Source organism: Lepidochelys kempii, chromosome 1 (assembly GCF_965140285.1).
Source record: "Lepidochelys kempii isolate rLepKem1 chromosome 1, rLepKem1.hap1, whole genome shotgun sequence".
Taxonomy (NCBI): domain Eukaryota; kingdom Metazoa; phylum Chordata; order Testudines; family Cheloniidae; genus Lepidochelys; species Lepidochelys kempii.
In genome coordinates this window covers 244230524-244253512 of record NC_136380.1, presented here as the reverse complement: position 1 = coordinate 244253512, position 22989 = coordinate 244230524, and the positions used below count along the sequence as shown (strand labels likewise).

Here is a 22989-nt window from a genome sequence, read left to right as displayed (position 1 = left end):
CCTTAAAAGGAAGTGGACCATGTTCTTTACTGTGCAAGGAACCCTTAGAGGTGAAGGGAAGAATGTTTTTGTGTGTGTGTGGTCTCCTACTTGGTATCCTCACAAACCGCCATGCCTATGGAATTGGGATGTTTCCCTAACTGAAATAGAGCAAACCACTTATTTCTTCCCCACAGCAATTTCACTACTGATGTGGCTGCCACGCATCCCAAGGGATATTCCTAATTATCCATCCTGTATCTTGTCAGCCTAGTTCAGGAGGATGCAAAACAAAAACCTACTCTGGTGATAAAAAAAATCCTTTTGATATTGTAGCTATGTGTGACTCAGCATAATGCTTTTATATATAAATATATTTTTAAAAAATTGTATACCAGCAGAACTGCAGTGGTGGCAAATACAGCTCTGTTCCACATCCTGATTTTTGGCATAAGGGGTTAAAACTATTCAGTTGTTGGCCTGCTTAGAGCAGTCATCAGCCAGTGCCTTCTCATAGAATAAGCATGATTTTTACACCTACTGTTAACTCAAATGAGGAGGAAGAAACAAATTTCAGCCTTTTTACAGTGGTCACTACTAATTCAGGATTGTTAAGTGTGGTCCATGAGGGTAGCTGTCTCCAATCGGCTCCCCCAGATGAATTGGAAGGTGGTTAGAGGTCTCTTTCATAGTGGAAGATCTAGTATCGATGGTTGTTGGGCATTAGCTTTCTATAGTTTGCTTTTTCATGAGTTTACCCTAAGATAACCAGTCTCAGGAAGAGAAGTGCACAGATCTCCACCTGTAAATCAGTTTCTATGGTGGAGGTTTTACTATCGCTTGCTTATGTTCACTTTTGCCTCTATAGATGGTTTCATTTGAAAGGTTTAGCATTCCATTATCACTTCATGAGTAAGGCTATGGTCAATCTGACTCTTGGTGGGATGTCTTAATCCTGTGTATGGGTACTGTCTGGTATCCCACAAAGTTGTCTCTCTCTACAAATTACACATAGCCCAGGACATCTTTATTAAACTGTCCTAGTAATAGACATGTTGTACCTCTCTCTACAGAGATTGAACCAAATGCGCTTCAGGTAAGTAAGAATGGACATGAAACCTTAACACAGACACCAATGAAACGGCCTACAAAGCTAACAGGAGCTGCTTACAGACAAGGTAAAAACTCTCCTGCAGCTGTGTTCAGTTAATAGTGCTGCTTGTCTGTCTCTCGCATACCCTTGTATCCTGTGGAAAGTGGTGGACCAAGATTCAGCTTGGTAGTACGGTACAGGGTGTCAAGCTAGGCAACTGTTGCCAAAGTGCATAAAGGCCAAAAACTTTGTAATTACAGTGGATTTCTTGCAATTGCCTATTGATGAGATCATAGGGTTAGATACAAATAATCCTCTTTTAACTCCCAGACTAGTGCAGACAAGCTAAGAGAATCTATCGTTGTAGGAGTCTAAACTGGGGGCAACAAACAAAATTACTTGTTTTCTTTTGAATTCCATCAACCATAAGCTATTTTCCTCAGTGACTTTTTTCCCTTTTTTAAAACAAACACAAACCTTCTTGCTGTTTTCCTTACATTGCCCCACTCTAGAACTTTAAGCCATTTGATATCAGCCGCCATGTTCTCGTGCCCTTCCAGCCCCATACTACTAGCATAACTGCCAATCAGAAAACAATTTCCATCCTCCTTTTAATATTGCTTGAACTGTTGGCCAAGGGATTCAATATATTTTGAAAGTTGGCTGTAGAATAAATTCTCCATTTTCTTCTTTCCTAAGAATTTGGCCCCTAACTAGTAGGTTTTCTCACAGGATTATGACTTGCTTGACTTAAAATACTAATTAACCCTCATCCTTGTAAGTTAGGTAAATGTCAGAATGCCCTTTTCACAAACTGGTAAACTAGGGAGTAACCAACCCTGTTTGGGCCAAGAGCAGGGACTGAACCTGCTCCTTTTGGAGCTAACGGCACGGAATGCAGCCACTTGAGTTGAAGGACCAAGTCCCCTATATAAAAGCAGTAGCAGACTTTCAAAACTCTTTTATATGGACCAGCCTCTACTGTAATGACCAGTTTCTAATGTAGGTAACCTACATTTTCCTTCATGGAACTTACTCATTATTGTAGGTGATCTTAAAAGTAAGTGACAGCACTGGGACTAACCCTTTGCATTCCTGAGTCAGCAAGGATTTCAGAAAGACCCATCGTAGTTAAGATTTTTTGGCTCCAAACGCAGTTCCGTTTATCCATGGTGCTAGGAGGCATTTTGCACCATCTGCTTTCAGAATGTTCTATTGAATAAACCTTGGACAGCTTTCTTTGAGAGAGAGAGAGAGAGGAAGGACACAATCAGAGTGCATGATTTTAAAGCACCACCTCTCAGGGCTCTGTACTCTGAGGAGGAGACACAGGGAATGCTTGGCTTTATTTTTTTTTTTTTTTTTTTTTTTTTTGGAGGGGATGGGGTGTATGAGAGCAGACCCAAGTACATCCAGAGAAGAAGGATCCTTTTGTGGTTAAGGCACTGGACTAAATCAGAAGAACTGGATTCAGTTCCTGCCTCTGCCCCAGATGTCCTGTGTGATCTTGGGCAATTCACTGAATCCTTTGTACCTCAATTCACCATCTGTAAAAGGTGTAATATTTCCTGTCTGCCACCCTTTGTCAGTCTTGTCTATTTAGACTGCAAGCTGTGCAGGGCAGAAACAGTCTCTTGCTGTGCTTATGTACAGCACCTTGCATAACTGGGTCCCAATTTTGGCTGGGGCTTAGAGGCTACTGTAATACAAATATGATGATAAACAATTTTGGCCCTTGACTCAACCTCTCCCACCTGCCGCACACTTCACACACACACAAAGCTTCTCTACCACAGATGAGCAGACAGCATTGAAGGAGAAAAAGCAAAAGAACCCTTAAACCAAGACGCTGTCTTTGGCAAGGTCCCAAGTGCTATTGCTCACTGTTTAAAAAATCCAGCCTGTTCAGGAGTTACTACCGCCAGCTCAGCTCGCTCGTACTGTTACCAGAGAACACAGGCAAGCAATATGTGCCTCTAAGCCATGGTAACTGGCTAGGGTCACCAGATAGAAAGTGTGGAAAAATTGGGACATCTGGTCATCCTACAACTGGCACTCATGCTGATAGTTTCAGCAGAGGTCAGGGATTTGAATGGCCATAGAGACTGAAATATCCCTACAGAATGGTGCCTCCAGGACAGTGTGGGGGCTATGATAGATGTATATAAAATCATGACTAGTGTGGAGAAAGTAAATAAGGAAGTGTGTTATGAGAAGGAGTAAACAACAAGAACTGGGGGTCACCAAACGAAATTAATAGGCAGCAGGTTTAAAACAAACAAAAGGAAGTATTTCTTCACACAACGCACAGTCAACCTGTGGAACTCCTTGCCAGAGGATGTTATGAAGGCCAAGACTATAACAGGGTTCAAAAAAGAACTAGATAAGTTCATGGAGGCTAGGTCCATCAATGCCCATTGGGCAGGGATGGTGTCCCTAGCCTCTGTTTGCCAGAAGCTATGAATGGGCGACGGGATGGATCATTGATTACCTGTTCTGTTCATTCCCTCTGGGGCACCTGGCATTGGCCACTGTCGGAAGACCGGATACTGGACTAGATGGACCTGTAGTCTGATCCATTATGGTCATTCTTATGTAGTGGGTGGGGATGTTCTCACAGTTGCTAGCAATGCAGTACCTCTTTTTCATACAGAGAGCATCAGTTACCAGCATAGCGACCTCAGCATTGGAGTCATTTAATTTGCATAGATGTAGAATAGAGGTGGGGTACATGCTACTTCCTTCGGGTTCCTAGCCTAACCACCCAGCCTTCTACGCTGTGAACTGTAAACTTTTTCCCATAGTCAGCATTCCGTGCTCATGCGTAATGTCTGGGGTGAGGGGTGGTGAGGTCAATGCTAGCATTAGCAGGGATTTCACAAGCTTCAGTGGTGGAGGAAATGACAAAGTACAAACGCTACTACATAGAGATTATGGCTTTTAAAAGATACTGCTGTGGGACGCAAAAAGCCCTATTGTATACAGGATTAAAGGGGGACACAGCTCTGACTGGCAGTTTTTTGTTTGTTTACAACACTCACACAGATGCTTCAAAATATTTCCCTATTGATTTGGTCTCTTTCCACTTGAGAAATGCTGCATTTGATTCCCCTTTGTGTGCATGGAGCACAAGCCACCACAGCTCTGTTCTTCTTGTGCCCTTATCTGTGTGCTTTATAAGCAGGGAAAGCGTTCTTTGCTTTCCCAGAAAACATCCACTAACTTGCTGGGCCTGTTGCCTAAGGCTGGACAGGTTGGTAAGAGACCAGTGTCAGACAAAGAATAAATCATCACACTGGAAAACTGTCCAGATCAATGAATATGTGAAGGCTTGAGCTGGATAGCTTTGTTAGGTTTCTCCCCATTGTATACCCAGTTCACTCTGGGACTGGCCTGAGTCATTGGCTGTTTGGATGAGCTGTCAGGCCAGATTTGCTAACTCTCTTTTGGTCTCCCCTCTTAAAGGCCTGGCAAGCTGGGCACACAGTCACTTTGGGGATGTTGCCCATCTTGCTTCTAGTAGCTGGATTGCTGGGGCTTTCTGCAAAGCACTGTGCTTGCCTTTTAGCATTGAAAACTCATCCTCTGACTGTACCAGAGTGTTTCACTTCTATCATTCCAGGCACTAGAGACCTGGGGAATGCTTAAATACTAAATTATGGGGACTATACAATATCTTTATTAGGGAGAAGCAAAAATTTGCCCTCGGTTACACCTGTGCATTTCAACTGGCTTCAAAGGACTGCATGTTTGTAACTGAGGGCAAACTTTCTGTCTTACTAGAGAGACATTTAGTGCCCTGGGTCTCAGTGATGACTAGAAGACTGAAGCAGTAACATGCAGTACTAACAAGCTATTTCCCATTGGCAATATTGTCCTCTTAGCCCTGGTCTACACTAGAACTTTAGGTCGAGTTTAGCAGCATTAAATCGATGTAAATGTGCACCCATCCACACGAAGAAGCCCTTTTTTCCGACTTAAAGGGCTCTTAAAATCGATTTCCTTACTCCACCCCTGAGAAGTGGATTAGCGCTTAAATCGGCCTTGCCGGGTTGAATTTGGGGTACTGTGGACACAATTCAACGGTATTGGCCTCCGGGAGCTATCCCAGAGTGCTTCATTGTGACCGCTCTGGACAGCACTCTCAACTCAGATGCACTGGCCAGGTAGACAGGAAAAGAACCGCCAACTTTTGAATCTCATTTCCGGAGACTGCGGGAACTGAGGGATAGCTATCCACAGTGCAACACTCCAGAAGTCGACGCTTGCCTCTGTACTGTGGAAGCACTCTGCTGAATTAATGTACTTAATGCACTTAGAGCATTTTCTGTGGGGACACGCACTCGAATATATAAAACCGATTTCTATAAATTCGACCTAATTTCGTAGTGTAGACATACCTTTAGGATCTCTGATCTAAGACCTAACTAATAGGAGTTGTAGAGCAGCAAAAACTCTTTCCAAGTGCTTCTGTGACCATCATATGCTCTTTCTGTGCAGAATGTCCATTGGAAGTGGAGTTAACAGAGCCCAGAGGTTTCTTCTCCTCCCCTTGCTCATCAGGCTCCATGGGAAGTTTGAATTGCTCTTGGGTGCTCAGAATGTCTCCCAGAGGCATGGCAAAGCTCACAGTAAAGCATCTGTCAATACCAGCCTCCCGGAACTGCCAAGTGGAGCTCCTAGGGATATATGAAGAGGGCCAAAGAGGAAGAAAAGTAGTAGGTAATCAATCATCTAGCTGAAGCTTTTCTCCTCGGGATGTTGAATCTTTTTTAAAACTGGCCAGTTTCCACAGAGTGACTGTACTGGCTGCAGGCTGAATTTACTTTCAGCTAAATTTTAAGGCCCTATTCTCTGCTGAGTGACCTCAACAGAAATAAGTCAAACATACAATGCATCAGTTTAAAGCAGCAGAGAGTCGGGCCCTTAATCGAGTTGTACAAATGGCAAGGGAGGGTGTGTGGAAATCATGGTGTAGTATTTGAATAGATTAGACTTTCTGGCCTAAGTCCGTGTTTCTTGACTTTTTTCCAGGAGATGTACCCCTTACCTGAAGTAAAAACGTTTTTACAACCCCCCCTTACAGTTCACTTTTGTAAGAAATGTATCAATGATAATGATAGGGTTATATACTTATGGCTTCTGATTTTAGTTTTTAACCAATAAAACACCCCTGATCTAAAAATAACCCCCCCCCCCAGTGATTTCATTATTCAACCAACGTGGGAAATGGCTACTTGTATCTAAAGGTTTGCCTATACAGCAGGAGAGTGGGATCGGGGGAGGGAACCTTTTGAAGTGATAATCAAGGTGGGCCATTTCCAGGAGTTAACAAAACAGCGGCACTGCTATGGGTACCCGCATGGCCCCACAGTATGCCAACATTTTTATGGCTGACTTAGAACAACGCTTCCTCAGCTCTTGTATCCTAATGCCCTTACTCTACTTGTGCTATATTGATGACATCTTCATCATCTGGACCCATGGAAAAGAAGCCCTTGAGGAATTCCACCATGATTTCAACAATTTCCATCCCACCACCAACCTCAGCCTGGTCCTGTCCACACAAGAGATCCACTTCCTGGACACTACAGTGCTAATAAGCGATAGTCACATAAACACCACCCTATACCAGAAACCTACTGACCGCTATTCCTACCTACATGCCTCCAGTTTTCACCCAGACCACACCACACGATCCATTGTCTACAGCCAAGCTCTACGATACAACCACATTTGCTCCAACCCCTCAGACAAACACCTACAAGATCTCTATCAAGCATTCTTAAACTACAATACTCACCTGCTGAAATGAAGAAACAGATTGGGGTACTCTTCTGGCTCTGTCAAAGTCACCTACTACAGGACAGGCCCAAAAAAGAAAATAACAGAACACCACTAGCCGTCACCTTCAGCCCCCAACTAAAATCTCTCCAGCGCATCATCAAGGATCTACAACCTATCCTGAAGGATGACCCATCACTCACAGATCTTGGGAGACAGGCCAGTCCTTGCTTACAGACAGCCCCCCAACATGAAGCAAATACTCACCAGCAACCACACACCACACAACAGAACCACTAACCCAGGAACCTATCCTTGCAACAAAGCCTGTTGCCAACTGTGCCCACATATCTATTCAGGGGACACCATCATAGGGCCTAATCACATCCGCCACACTATCAGAGGCTCGTTCACCTGCACATCTACCAATGTGATATATGCCATCATGTGCCAGCAATGCCCCTCTGCCATGTACATTGGTCAAACTGGACAGTCTCTATGTGTAAGAATAAATGGGCACAAATCAGATGTCAAGAATTACAACATTCAAAAACCAGTCGGAGAACACTTCAATCTCTTTGGTCACTCGATTACAGACCTAAAAGTGGCAATTCTTCAACAAAAAAACTTCAAAACCAGACTCCAGTGAGAGACTGCTGAATTGGAATTAATTTGCAAACTGGATACAATTAACTTAGGCTTGAATTGAGACTGGGAGTGGATGGGTCATTACGCAAAGTAAAACTATTTCCCCATGTTTATTCCCCTCCCCCCCATTCCTCAGACGTTCTTGTCAACTGCTGGAAATGGCCCACCTTGATTATCACTACAAAAGGCTTCCCCCCCTCCCCCGCTGGTAATAGCTCACCTTAAGTGATCACTCTCATTACAGTGTGTATGGTAACACCCATTGTTTCATGTTCTCTATCAATATAAATCTCCCCACTGTATTTTTCACTGAATGCATCCAATGAAGTGAGCTGTAGCTCACGAAAGCTTATGCTCAAATAAATTTGTTACTCTCTAAGGTACCACAAGTACTCCTTTTCTTTTTGTATTAACTTTGTAACTATTTATGCAACTAAAAGTTGCACTTAAAGGATTTTTCTCCAGAGCAGTTTCTAATATTTCTCCTTTTGCTTGGGTTTGTTTCTCTCCTAGCTGAACTATGTGGTGTCCTGCAGTCGCCTATGACCTTTCTGAGTCCTGGCCCTGTGGTGAAAGTGGTGTTCCATTCTCTGACCCTTGCTGCCTTTGGCATTGAGTACATGGTCTTCAGAGTCCAAGGTATGGTAAGGTGACACACGCACTGCTCAATAGAGAGATGGCTGGTAGAAAGTGAGCTGAACCATTTGACCTCCACTTCAAACTAACCTATAAAATTTCAGGACTCTGCTTGCTTCCAGAAGGCAGTGGGGTGGATATAGAAGAGGGGACTCCCTTCTTGGGGAACCAAGTGAGTTCTTATTGAGCACCAAAATAGAGCTCTCATTTTACTGAGTCCTACATGAGAAATTAGAAAAACACAGAATGAAGAAAGCTGGAATGACCCTAAAATTGGCTTTGATATTTCTTTTTACAGAGAACATAAATAACAAGCAGAAATGTCTTGAATAATGGAAAATAATCACTATTGGTATCAAATTAGTTGGCTGTCCAACTGTGATTTGTTTTCCAGACTAATTTTAATTTTAAAATGAGGCATTTTAATTTTCAGCTTTCTTTACATGGACTTTAATCTTCTAGGGGCAGTCATGTGGTATTGTCTGGGCCATTGGTGGAAGTGTATTTAAAAGACAGGCGCAAATTGAATCCCAAAGTTTCTTTCTAGGGCCAAAGATTGGAAAGGCAGTGAAACGCCCCAAGGATGTGGACCAAGAATTGTTACACTGTAGGGATGTCATTCTCACAGACCTGGAAGGATTGATCCAGTCACCAGGATATCCCCATGGCTATCCTAACACCACCAGGTGAGAGTGAATTTGTTTAATCCTGTTTCTTGGAACTCTTAAATTAGGTTTTACAAAACTGTGGATGATCTGGGATGAATGAATGACTTCTTCCATATCTAACTTCTGTGTTTCAATACACATCTTTTGAAAAACTGAACAGGTTCTACAATTACCTTCTGTGGCTCCTATCTGCCTCTCATGTGAAGGCATGGTGATCAGAAGGACTAGTGCTACTACACCCTTTCTAATAATTAGTGGCCAAATCTGGCATCGTTCTGGTGAAACCATTCATCATGTCAAATGAAATGCTGAAAGGGGCTCTCCCTCCCCGTCCTCTGGCATAGAATAACTCAGGCAAGGTGGTAAAAAGGGCAGTTCCTAGCCCTTTCTTCCCCTAGCTTTTCCCACTTGGAGGGAGCAGTGAGTAGGGGTGGTTGCTCAGTGAAATGTTAGGCAGCGAGGAAGCCTCGTTGGCATTGGTCCATCTTGTTTCTGAATCAGTGTCATAATTTTATGTCCACTTTCATCAATTGGTTGATAGTTTATTTTATTATTCATAATTTCTATACCAGAAATGGATTCAAACCAACATCCCACCCTGGATTAGAATCTCCACTTTGTTTTCTGGGGTTTGTTTGTTTGTTTTTTAAAACAGACTCAAATTCTTTTCTTTTCTTTGTTCCTTCCACCCCATTTTAGTAACAATCCCTTGGAAATGTGAGCCAGTTGTAGGGTGCATGTGATTGGGTGTTAATGAGTGTTTTGAATTTGTTCTTGCCCTGCAGCTGCCACTGGCGAATTGTAGCCCCGTTAAAATCCATCATTCGGCTTGATTTCCTGGCCTTCTGGACTGAAAAGACTCTGTCTGATTGCCATGGACAACTGATGGTGTATGAAGGATTTGGGCCAAGCAAGGAGTTGATAGGTGAGAGATTTGCTTGTGGTGCTGCTGAGAGTGGAAGAGGGAAACTCTTCAAGTTTTCTTAGCAGACCACTGGGCAATTTGCCACATGAAAAGAAGAATTCCAACTTTGTTTCTGTTAATACTGACTAGGGGAGTGTCTTCATTTCCATTTCTAGGAACCACTTCTGTAGCTCTGTTGTAGAGATGGGATTGGTTGATTGTTTCACTGTTCACAATAAATTTGCCTTAGAGGCAGGTGTCAGTCACCAAATTGTTGGCCATTCAATATCTTGGGAACAAATGCACATTCGCATGTGGAATGCTTCCGATGATGCTTCTCTCAACAATGCTGTGCATGACAGTAAGAAAGTGACAGTTGAACTGGAAATAAATTGCAGCAGATACTATTATGGGGCCCTCAAGGAATTTCTACTAATTATACATTGTCTCAAACAGTTCTAGCCTTCAGGGCACTGAAGTGGCTCATTCTCCAATGAACGTGATGCCCTGTGATCAATCCATTGGTCTCCACATAAAAATGCGTCTTATATGAAAACTGTTAAACAACAAAATAACTTCCAAAGAGACTGTTCCCTCCCTTGTGTGTAACCCTAACAGTCCAAACATTTAAATGGAAGAATAACTAAAATCTCATTAGCGCCATAGCATGACCGGTGTGTAAGATTATAGGATCGGTTAATTTTCAGCCATCAGAGATGTCTGTCTGAAAGCACCATCTTCCCCAACCCAACCACCATACCCTAAAGCTTTTAATGGTTACAGCAGGTGTGTGTTTACCTCTTGGTTTGTTTTAGTCAAAGGGCACTTTCTCTGTTGTGAAAAGGGCACTGTTTTGTTTATAAGAAGCGTGTACAATAACATTTGGAATTCTGCTCTATGTTAGCACTACACTACAAACATAGGTCGATGTAACTGTCACTCAGGAGTGTAGATTTTCCACATCCCCTGAATGACATAGGTTATACCAACCTAACCCCCAGTGTAACAGCACTGTGTCAATGGGAGGGCTTCTTGGGGAGGCGGAGTACCTATGTCAACAGGAGGAGGTTTCCTGTCGGCATAGGTAGTGTCTCCACTAAAGCTGCACCAGGGCAGCTGCAGCTCTGTAAGTGTAAACAAGCCCCTCAGCCTGTTAATCAGAGTAGAATGAACTCAAGGTGGCTCAACAGGCTGAGGTTTCATTTCTCACTGATACATGAGGTATTTATAAAGGTATAGTTTAAGGCTTCATTTTTCTGAGGTGCGGTATAACCTGTCTGGGTAAAATACAATAGCCTAGCATTATGCCTTTCATGGTTACCAGTTGGAATCCTACTACCTGGCAGGTAACTTCTGTGGGGAAACTTCACTCTATCCTTTAAAGTCTGATGGTCCAGTGGTGATGCTGACCTTCACATCCAGTGCTGAAGTGGCTACAGAAGGGTTTGTTCTGACCTACTCTTTCCATGATCTACAACCTGGTAAGTTGGTTGCAGATTTGGTTTTGAGTGAAGGAGTGGGAGTGGAGTATAAAGGAAGGTTATGCAAAATGTAAGAGAAAAATACATAGCAGGAGAGTCTCGTGACCATTTATAAAAAGAAAACAAACCTAAAGAAGCAGCTTTTTAATAAATCTTCATACAATATCTGGAAGATGTAAAACACTACAGTAGAGAGAGGCTTATCCTATCTCCTCCAGAGAGGAGGCTTATCGAGCATCAGAAGTCTGGTTCCAGCCCAGTCTCTACTATTTACTAGGTATTCAAGCAATTCACCAAACTTCTGCATTTTCTCTTCCCATCTGTGAAATGAAGGTCACTAATTAACAGCCTAACCAATGTACTGTATCTTCCGGTGACCCCACCCATTCTGCTCTGCATAAACTACTAACTCCTGTCACCATCCCTACTTGTTGACTTCTTTCATGACCATTCTTTTCCTTTCCCTCTCTCCTTATGCACTGAACTCCCCCCTGAACTAGTATGCAAGTCTGCTTTCCCCCTTCAAACACCTCCCCCACCCCCCACACCTCAAGACTCACTTCTGCTGCACCTACAAGAATAACTAGCTAACTAATACAACAGTTAAGGTTGGCTAGTTTTTGAAAATGATAGATAAAAAAAATTGACTTTTTTCTTCATCACTTATCACCTTTCTCTTGTAGCCCTGGATTGGAAGCCCCTTGGGGCAGGGACTGTCATCCTTGTGAGGATAACACCTAGCACACTGGACGCTACTGTCCTACTACGAAATAACTTTTGATACCCTGGGATCAAAGACATCATAGATATGAAAAATTATTGCTTTGTCCCTTAGGATACTTCTCTTTTTCATGAAAGCAAATCACTTTGTGACCACAACAACCTAATCCATCAATTTCCCCCCGCCCCCTTTTGTTATGCCACATAACAAAACAAGCAGAATGTTTTGTCCATTTAAAAGGTCTATCCAATATAAGCATACTATCAGTTCTGGTAAATGAGTTTTACTATTATGTATGTGGAGACCATACAGATCTTACTGTAAATATAGGGAAAACTACCTGACACTGTGTCAGAGTATGGTTCTTAATGCCTAATCACTCAAGAGTCCTTGTCTACCCATTGAGGCATTCAGAAACCCTAGTTTATTTGTATGGTGAGTTTAACCTTTAACAGTGAGTATGGTAACTCTCTCATTTTAGGTTCTGCTTTAGGAAAATTGAAAGCTGCTGAAAAAGGTAAGATCAGTTCTAGCTCTCTATGCAGCCATGCAGGGAGGGGAGATGCAAACAATCAAACCAAAAATAGCTTTTCTAAATGTCTCCTGGATTTTGGTTGTGGGAGGGGCTCTGCTATGGCTAACTTCAATACCAGAACGTAGCCAGTAATTTAGCCATCTTAGTTCCTTAACAACTGCCCTTCATTCAGTCTGGGTGATACGTCCACAGTTCTGTTTCTTTAATATTAGCTGGCTGCTGCTTTGTTTCTGTTCCTGCATTGTGAGCTGCCACACAGGACCAGAGACGTGTTGGTAGCTGGAACATAAAGGAATTCTTAGCTAATCTCAAAGCCAGCCTCAGCTCCCTCAGATTTTGAGTGATGGGAAAGGAACTCTGTCTGCTTTTGCCCTTGCATCCTGGAGTTCTAGCTAAACTGGGTAGGCTGTCATGCCATATGTGACACATCTGGGAGAAGAAGCATACTTTTTTTAAAGCTTGAAAATGTGAACCCTAGTGTGACATCCAGTTTTTCTAGACCCTTCCCTATGTCATTCCCAATAGCCTGCAGTTCTTCCTCTCTCACTGCCCCACCAAATGTACCCAGCTCCATGCCGCACCTTAGTGTTAATCTAAATGTGTGTGATGCCCAATTACTAGTGGTGAAGTAACTGAAAATGACTGTCCTTTCACAACCTACATAAATGAAACTTACAAGCAAAAGGACTTTGGAGAAGCCTAGAGTAAATAAAGAGCAAAATTTATTTTACAAATAAGTAAATTTCAGCCCTGCAGCCTGCTCTACTCTACTAAATAAAACGGAGGAAATACATCCATTGGTTTCAATGGGCTTAGCCCAAGGATGTTTTTCCAGGTATGAATCTGGTCTAATTAGAAATGTTACTCTGTGGCTGAACTGTACTGGTTGTAGGATCTCAGATAGCTTGGCCTTTGGCTCTTCCCAGAGTTCAACACACTTCCCAAATGATGGGTCCCTTTTCCTTCTTCTAGAACAGCTCTCCTATTTTAAATATACCTGTTAAGGGCACTATAACAAGCTGTGCAGAGAACTACGTTTGCTGTGCAGGTAGAAGTTAGTATCAACAGGAGCTTTGTTCAAGCAGAAACCAATAGAATTTAAGTTTCACTCATAAGTCTGCTTGCTTTTGTTGTTAGAAAATCCTAGGGGATCAAGATTTTTCCAAAGTTGGGTAAAAAATTTTGGATGAAACTTTTTCACACCCCTTCCCCTCCAGCGTGGGGGGGAGGAGGGGAAATAAAAAAGCAGATTCAGGTTGACTGAGGCCTTTTGCAAACTTGTATAGAATTAACTGAATTGTTTCAGTGGAAGTGGGGGAGGGGGAGTTGAAAAAATCAAAGCATTTTGTTACGACTATTGAAAATGACTTCATTATGAATTTTAGTTCAATTTTTGCTTTTGAAATTCTAAACTCAAAAAAGAAAATGGTTTTTCCTTTTGGGTCTAACAAAATCCTTCCTTTGACTAAAAAAAAAAAAAAAAATCACTCTCCCCATCTCCCAGTTATGCCAGTGATCAAAAAAAAGAATCCGTTGTTTGTACAGCTCTAGCATTTTCAGACCATTTGTAATGAATGTTCGAGAAGACAGATTCCTGTCAGGGCAAAATCTCAACCTCTGAAACTCTCATTTTTCTCTTTAAGGGTGTCCAATCTTGGATCTAATTCCAGTTGGATCAGCTGAGATAACATCTCCTAATTACCCCAACACTTATCCCAACATGCTGAACTGCACTTGGACAGTTTATTCCACTTCAGGAAATAGATTGAAAGCTGTGATCAGAGACTTGGTAACAGAAAATGCAAGAGACTGCATTTGGGACTCTTTGAACATCTATGATGGTCCAAATAACTCTTCAGGACTGCTCGGTGTGTTGATCTCTCTCTCTCTCTCTCTCCTGCCTTGTCTCAGGGAAGTTGGCCAACATATGATGTGGGGACAATCTCTCTATGTGGGGAACTAAACAAGGTGAGGGAGAGGGAAATATGAGTTACTGTAGGTTTTCCAAAGGTAATGAGTGCTTCTGGAATTGTTCTACAGTTCCTATTGGGCGGGGACTAGGATGGACCCTGAAGAAATTTGAATTCTGTCTTCTCTCTAGAACTGTTTATGGGTGTAACAGTAAGAGGGAGCTGCTGTCTCACTATCTTTCTGTTTCCATTGTTCCTTTGCTCAGTCTTGTGTATCTTATGACCTGCTGCACTACATACTATATGTGCATCTGATCTAATATGCCGTTCATGGACAGATACTACTCTTTTATGTTTTGAATAGTGAAGGTAGTCTTACTGTTTTGGCATAAACAGAGTAGGATTCTTTTAGAATATGTCTCCTTTTCTTGAGTATGGCTCTTCTTTTTTCTTTTTCTTCTGCAGCTTTGACAGAGGACCCTTAGAGGCTGAAGCTGTTAGTTTGATGATTAAGGAAGTACTGTGTCTTGTGAAACACAACTATATGGAGGACTTTGTCAAAGCTTTTCCTCAAGCAGTTTACTAACAAACTGCCCAGAGCATCTCATAACTGAATATTCTTGGGAGGAGAAAAATATTTTCACCCTCTTCTGGAAGGATATTAAAATACTCCTGTACTTAAAGTATTATCCCCACATACTGTAGCACTAGACATTGAATAACTTTGGGCAAATCATTTAAGATCCTAGCAGAGCTAGCAAAAGAACTGTAATTGGACTCCTACCCTGGGAGTCTCCATTGTCATTATAATGTTTTGACATATATAATTGGCCTGGGTTTTATTTTAAAAAATGTGGCTGTCCTAGGAATAAGTTTAGCACAATTTGACAGACAAATTTGCTTTGTCACTGTGTAAGTGCTCACTTCTTCATAATTTGCAGCTAGTTTATGTGGCCAAAAGAAGTCTCTTAGCCTGTTATCAAGCAGCAGCTACCTGACTCTACATTTCAAGACGGACAGGTCTGTGGGGAACAGAGGCTTTAAAATTCTGTTTGAAGAGGTGAATCGGTGGCCAGCACAGAAGAGTAGAAGTGGCATAGAACTTGAAAGCAAATGTAAGTAATGCTGTAGGGCTTTCTCTCTCCCAGTCCAAATAGCCTTCTTGTATCTAAATAGTAGTAAAGGTCTCCAGGAAGGGAAACTTGAATGTATACAAGTCTGCTGAGGTGACCTGTCTCCTGAAGGAATTGTCCTACACTCAGCTAAGGATGCCATGATGGCCAGTTTTCATTCTCAGCTATGGACTTGGTTGTTAGTTGTACTACTAGAGGTATGTTGCTGAGGTGTTGATTTTCAGGCCTCTGCATAATTCCAGTCATGAGTGGATCAAATAGCAATATTCTTACTGAATTTAATGTACAAGGCTGAACACTGGATCTTAGTTTAGTGGAGGGAGAATGTGGTTAACATACCTGTCAAGGTTCCTTCCCCACTCTCTGAACTTTAGGGTACAGATGCGGGGACCTGCATGAAAACCTCCTAAGCTTACTTTTACCAGCTTAGGTTAAAACTTCCCCAAGGTACAAACTATTTTACCCTTTGCCCTTGGACTTCCACTGCCACCACCAAACGTTTATCTGGGTTTATTTTATTAGGAAAGCGTTGTTTGGAAACGTCTTTCCCCCCCAAAATCCTCCCAATCCTTGCACCCCACTTCCTGTGGAAGGTTTGGTTTAAAAAAAAATCCTCACCAATTTGCATAGGTGACCACAGACCCAAACCCGTGGATCTTAAAAACAATGAGAAAAGCATTCAGGTCTTACAAGAAGAATTTTAATAGAAGAAACAGTAAAAAAGAAGTAACAATAAAAAGAATCACCTCTGTAAAATCAGGATGGTAAATACCTTACAGGGTAATTAGATTCAAAACATAGAGAATCCCTCTAGGCAAAAGCTTAAGTTACAAAAAGACACGCAGACAGGAATATCCATTCTATTCAGCACAGCTTAATTTCTCAGCCATTTAAAGAAATCATAATCTAACGCATATCTAGCTAGATTTACTTACTAAATTCTAAGACTCCATTCCTGTTCTGTCCCCGGCAAAAGCATCACACAGACTCTTTGCCTCTCCCTCCCTCCAGCTTTTGAAAGTATCTTGTCTCCTCATTGGTCATTTTGGTCAGGTGCCAGCGAGGTTATCCTAGCTTCTTAACTCTTTACAGGTGAAAGGATTTTTCCTCTGGCCAGGAGGGATTTTAAAGGTGTTTACCCTTCCCTTTATATTTATGACAATACTTAATTTTACTTTTTTTATAGTCCTGACCACCGCACCAAAAGCTTAACTGAAAGAATGGTTCTCTAGATGCTGATTGCACCCACAGGAAACCAATAAACTCTTCCATGTCTGCTCATGTCTCTTTGACAAGAGCTCATCCAACAATTCTTACTAAAGGGATGTGGCCTCTCCTGTGGCTCTGGAGGCAGGCCAGAGGTGTCTGTCACAAGGCTGTGTGACCCAAAGGCTAGTTCCATAGATGCTGGAACTGGGGATGCAGCAGCACCCTCTCGCTTGAAGTGGTTTCCATCATATACAGGGTTTAGTTTTGTTCAATGGCTTTCAGCACCTCCTCTATAAAAATGCTTCCAGAACTACTGGCCTGTGGAATGTTCCAGATTATCTTCCATAGAGATCCAAAAAGAGGCTCTCATGCACCTTGTCCATTACTGTTCTTGACAATTTCCTCCACTACACTTGCAGTGCCAATGAAAACAGCTTGACCAGGAATTTTTTAACTGACTGTTCCCTTAAATTTCTCACAGGTCCACCTACTAAGTTAACAGCTTCTGAGGAAAGTAAATATTGTTCATTTTAAGGTTTCAACTATCTCTTCTCTCTCACACCAGCCCCTCCCACAGTAAACACCTATTAGAAAATTAATGGTGTGGGAAGCAGATGATTCACCCAGTTTTTCAGGCTCTCCCCCCTTAATCCCACCAGATGTACTTGGGGATCTTGGTACTCTTGATAGGGTGTTTCTTCTGTTTGAGCACATGTCTGATATTTCACTGTCTGGATTATTATGCATGTTTAGCTTTGTCAAGCTATAACCAGTAAAATATAACTAACAAAATGAAACCAATTCCAGACAAATGTGGCATTCCAGTGGTGGATCCATTCCCAGTGGACAAGTCTGAGAGGAATGTGAAAGCAGCCGGAGAAGAGCCAGGCAAGCCAAGGGTGGTCGGTGGCAGACCAGCACCTCAACTGTCCTGGCCCTGGCTGGTTAGTCTACAGTACAAGAATGAGCACTTCTGCGGAGGCTCTCTGATTGCTGAGAAGTGGGTCCTAACAGCTGGACACTGTAACTTCAGGTGGGCAAGGTCTTTAACCCTTACAACAATACCACAGTGGCGCATGCTAGCCTGCCAACGTTGGCAGCCTCTAAATCATTGTTGCTCCCTGACAAGCAAAACCACTTCATACTACTTCTTGCTTCACAACTGTCCCAGAAGTGTGTATTTACCTCCTCTTCCTCCCTGTTGCTACAGCCCTTTTTATACATTCCCCTTCCTCCTCCTCCTCAACACATACAATTTCCAGGGATCTTCCATCAGAGCACGTGGTGGATACTAAGGTTTAATTCATCTTGGGTACTGGGTGAGCAGTGTAATCACTCCCATTATCAGTGAAAATCTCCTCCTAAAATAACTTTTTCTGGCACTAATAGATCTCTCCACAAGTTTGCTTTTACACATATAATAGTATGGCTAGCCTAGTGTGGTGCTTCTACCAGCCCAAGCCAAAGAGTTAATTATTACACTACATGTGAGGATTAACTTAACTTGATGCATGCCTTGGGATCTCTTCACTATTCAGTGGTGGTGAGATTGTGGCAGTTGCACCAGAATTTCATTAAAAAAGCATTGAGCTGAATTGTCTGCCATGACTCCGTAACAGAGAGAGATGCAGAATGATTCTTGGAAAGGTTTGGCACACTTGTGTGGCCTGAATATTTGTGTCAGTGTAGACTTCAGCAAAACTAGACTCCAGTTTCTGCTATAGTGATTAGTGTCACTAAAACTGAGTTTTGAGAATACTGGACTGCCTTGTTTAAAAGTACACATGGACAGTAGTGCAAACATTTTGGAAATTGAAAGTTGATCTCTCCATTTTTTTTTACAATATGGTAACTTCTGATTGTTTTGGGTGGAATTTTCAAATAGCATAAATCCCATTGAAAACCAATCAGATTTGTGCTTCAAAGTCACATAGGTGCTTTTGAAAATCTCATCCATTATCTTAAGTAGAATTTTATGCCAGTTTTGTATATGGAGGTTTTGTTTTCTTAATTGAACTGAAAATGTGTGTTCTGTTTTTCCTTGCCCAGTGCTCAGACAGACAGGATAGTTCTGGGGAAAACTTATTTGCTGCCAAACATAAAAGGCAACAACCCTGTCCTTGTGAAAGCTGTGCACACACACTATAACTTCAGTGGATTTCCTTCTAGCAATGATCTCACTCTCTTGGAACTGGAGAAACCCATCAAACTAGGTACTATCTGGAGTCCAGTTTTTGTATTACAACTCTAGTGTGTTGAAGTATGTGGTGCAGGATTGGCATGCTCCATTGAGAAGGTTCTGATCCAAGACATGCTGTCTGATTAAATATATGTAATAATATAACTGTTCTCTTCAATAGACATTAGGACACCACTGCTATCTGTATCAGCTCATGGGGAGCCTGATCCAAAGCCCAGGGAAGTCAGTGGAAAGACTCCTGTATTAAATAGTACTGTAAATAGTACTCCTGTAAATAGTACTTAAAATTCTAAATTTAGAAGAACCAAGAATAAGTACATAGTTTCCATTGTGGGGCCCTTCCTTTTTCTCACTGCATAAAGATTTGTATGTATAACTCTCTGGCACTGACAGGCACCTCTTTCTTTTGAAGCAAAGTATCTTGTTTGACAAAGCAAGTTAGCAGGGTTCAGAATTTAAAGGAATAGTGTGTGTTTACCACTCTACCAAATATCCTCTTAGCTGTGTAGAGATAGTCAGAGAATATCCATCCATGGTTAACCTGGGATTTAATTCATGAGCAGGGATGTTTGTTCCAAAAAATACTAATGTCACAGCTTGTTCAACAACGTATTGGTGGAATAGAAACGTGGTGTAAACAGAGTTAGTGCCCACTAATTCTGAACTTAGAGTGAGTGAACCGCGGACCCCGCTGTACACCCTCTTCGTGTGCTGTTGCTAATGCAGATCAAACATCTCTTTCCCTCAATCCATTGAATCATTGTGTAGTTAAGGGGAGACTGGTCCACTGGTGAAAGTTTTTTGTGACTTGCTTGCGTGACAGGGTTAATTGTCACCGACTTAGGAGTGTGCACTTGCTTGAGTTCTGCAGGAAGCCTAATTAAAAGTCTCCAACTTGGTTTCTCTGTCGCAGTGTTTCAGAAGTCTCCCTCCCTCCCAACTCCTTTATCAGACCAAAGTAAAGTAATGTCAGCCATCTTGTGGTATGGTCACTGGGCAGAGAAATATCGTGAGACACTCACATTTCATGTAATTGTGACCTTTTTAAAATGGTTCTTTCAGGCCTTCAGACAGTCGGGGGGGGGGGAGGGAATCTAACTAGAGCCCATATGGTGCTCTGATTTGTTTCATGGAGTAATGAGTTGTTTGGTTTGGGGAGAAGTGGTGACTAGGAGAAAGGGGGTTAGAAAAACTGGAGATGGGTTAAATAAAAAAAGGGAAGGTATACCAAATACTGACCTGATTCTCTTCTACTCAGGAGACTCTATAGCAATAATTTGCTTACCAGATAGAGATGAGGAAATAAGCATTGATGCAAGATGCTTAACAGCAGGATGGGGAGCAACGGAATCGGGCAGTAAGTACATGTTACTTTTCTAATACTAAAGAAAACCCTGAAGTCCAGAGCCCTGTGAGAGCTTAGTTGCTTGTTGCCTTCAACTCAGTTCATTTTTTGCTTCCAATATTGTCCACATTGTTTCTAAACAGGAAAGAAGGCATAGTGACTGTCCCAGAAACCTCCCCCTGTTAAAACATAGGGTAGAGAAAGGGTAACAACAAACTTGAATGTGGTGAGACAATTCTCATGGTATCTAGATGCCTCTGATCTCCTTAACCCCTGTCAATTGGTATTTTGGTGGTGTTAGATGATCTCCACTTGGGGGTGGAGGAGCTGGTGTTAAACCCCTAATTGTTCTTGAATGATAGTACAAGAGGACCAGGAAAGTTGTTTGGTTTTTTGTGGGGGGTTCTCCCCTGACTTTTTCCTGGCAAGGGTTTATTAACATACTCTCGGTGTTCTGTTGGCTCACTGCATGCATGTGTAACTGTGCTACAGGAGGGTGGGGCTTTGTCCTCATTCAATGGCTGGTCCCTATAGTGCTTCCAGTGAATGGACTTAGTTCATGATTTAGCTCAGCTGACCCTCAGCTATAATTTTAGCTCTTGGGATCCAGGGTTCAAACCCAGCTGATGACACCGGTGCAGTGAGTTATACCTGCCTGTGTGAGTGGAGGGGAATTCTTGTTCTCTGAAGACACACATGGAATCTCATTCCATGCAATGTGTCGAATGTGCATATGAAATGATGCAAGGTTCTAAAATTATGTGTAAATGGAAATAATTTCTGCAATAGTAATCCCCAAATTGTAGTGTCAAGAGATGCCTGGCCTGGCTGAAAAGGTTAGAGGATAACTGACATAGTACATGTCTTAAATATGTAACCTCTTGTCATCCTGCCTCAATGGCACGTCTCTATGCATCCTTTGTTTTCACTAGAGGATGAATACTCCATCAGGCTGCAGCAGACAAATATACCTCTCCTCTCCAACGAGGCCTGTGTGAGCTACTGGGGACAGGATATTAAAAATACCAACATTTGTGGTGGAGCTGCTGGAGCAACTGCTTGCTCGGTATGTACTTGGAGTGGGGGATATGAATACTTGCTTTCCAGGCTACTACTGGTGGCAAAAATGTAGCTTACCTAATGAGCTCCTAGGCACTGTGGTGATACTACTAATATATCGTTGAAGGTCAGAGTTTGAAACAGGACCCTGGTAACTCAGCTGATCTAAATATTTGTGATCTGATTAAAAAACCCTCTTTACTCTCTAGTAGCAGCAAGTAACTTTTTTTCCCCCCCTTTTTACAGGGAGATTCTGGAGGGCCACTGATATGCATGAAAAATGGGTATTATAAGCTGATCGGCATTGTGAGCTGGGGCAGTGATAATTGCCATCCAGCGTCACCAACGGTTTATACCCGAATTTCTGCCTACAGGGACTGGATTTCTTCAGTCACTAATGGAAAAGTGTGATTGCTGAACTGAACTTTTAATTCTCCCTTTTTAAATGGGGAGGAATGTGTGAAATATGCACGGTAAAAATACCCAAGAAATATGGCAGCATCTGTCACATACCCTGATTTTTCTTTAAACATCTGAAGTGACTGTACTAATGCTCAGTCTCAACTGTCGTCTTCGAATGGCAAATCCAACACACTGGCAACTCTAGCACGAAAAATCCGTTTCCCAATAGGTGTATGTACATGGATACACATCTCTCCGTACACGGTTAGCATTGCCATTATTAGGGCCAAATTCTCTGCTGGTCTAAATTAGTGCAGTTCTTCTGAAGTCAATAGTGCTGCATTAATGTACAAACGACGTGTGTGTGTGTTTTTTAAATATATATATTTAGCCTGGCAATGTTCAGCTGCTGTGCCCTTGACCACTGACAGAACTTTTTAGATCCACTATTCCCAAAAGCATAGTACAGACCAGCTGGTCAGATTCAGTTCAGGATCGCCACTGTACTTAATACCCTGCACTTAGATAGTCTTGTTGAAACCAAGTGCCTTGTCTGGTAGAAGTAAAAGGGGAGATAATGAAGAAACATCTTGACCAGCTGTTACAGGGTAAAGGTGCCAAGAAAAGGAGGGAAAAGCACAGACATGTAAGCTGAGTGACCATGTCCCTTCCCAGTCTTTATTATTCATGGGAAGATGATGTAAATGAAAACATTGTAGAAGGTAACCGTCAACCACCCAATGAGGAACCGGAATTAGAACAAGAGTGTGGTGTATCTCCCACTGCTACTAGTCTTGTCCCCCATGACCTCACGTTTCAGTGGCCATTCTGGGCAGGCTGGGTGGTGCATGGTTGGTCTGGCAATTGGAGGAAATCAGCTGTCAGCAACTGTAACAGGATGTGAGGTGCAGCTCTATGGCGGTTTGTTTGTTTGTTTATTTTTAAAATTCTTCAAGGTGTAAGGGGATGGGGTGGATCTGTCCAATTTACCATGGAGTTTATGCTCCTCTCACACACCCTTTATATAGGGGGGGGCTCCAGGGTGACTAAGAAAGAATTACCTTGGCAGGAAAGGATCTGTGAGGGAAGAGGATCCTGAGATCTTTTTTAAAAAAAAAAAAAAAAAGCTACCCCTTCCCCCATTCTCTTTTAAAGGTGGGGATGACTAGTTGGAAGAAATTACTGCAGCTAGATAGCATCAAGACGCTTCATTTAGCTAACCGGCTTTTGTTTCTTTATCGAGAAATCTGTTCCTTGCTTTGTTAGTTTTAGATTAAGTTAA

The 22989-nt window shown here is 42.2% G+C and overlaps 1 protein-coding gene across 1 annotated transcript in view; it reads left to right on the top strand.

Moving 5' to 3' along the window:
- OVCH1 (ovochymase 1) overlaps window positions 1-22020 on the top strand; it is a 53764-nt gene extending 31744 nt beyond the window's left edge. The window contains exons 21-35 of the mRNA XM_073321015.2: window positions 1053-1157; window positions 5573-5794; window positions 8018-8143; window positions 8688-8826; window positions 9594-9733; window positions 11059-11193; window positions 12396-12431; window positions 14093-14317; window positions 15301-15474; window positions 17183-17215; window positions 17509-17734; window positions 18751-18914; window positions 20160-20258; window positions 21179-21312; window positions 21552-22020. Coding sequence (XP_073177116.1) covers window positions 1053-1157; window positions 5573-5794; window positions 8018-8143; window positions 8688-8826; window positions 9594-9733; window positions 11059-11193; window positions 12396-12431; window positions 14093-14317; window positions 15301-15474; window positions 17183-17215; window positions 17509-17734; window positions 18751-18914; window positions 20160-20258; window positions 21179-21312; window positions 21552-21716 — 2123 coding nt within the window. The 3' untranslated portion in view covers window positions 21717-22020. The remainder of the gene's footprint in view (window positions 1-1052; window positions 1158-5572; window positions 5795-8017; window positions 8144-8687; window positions 8827-9593; window positions 9734-11058; window positions 11194-12395; window positions 12432-14092; window positions 14318-15300; window positions 15475-17182; window positions 17216-17508; window positions 17735-18750; window positions 18915-20159; window positions 20259-21178; window positions 21313-21551) is intronic.
- The last annotated feature ends 969 nt before the right edge of the window (window positions 22021-22989 follow it).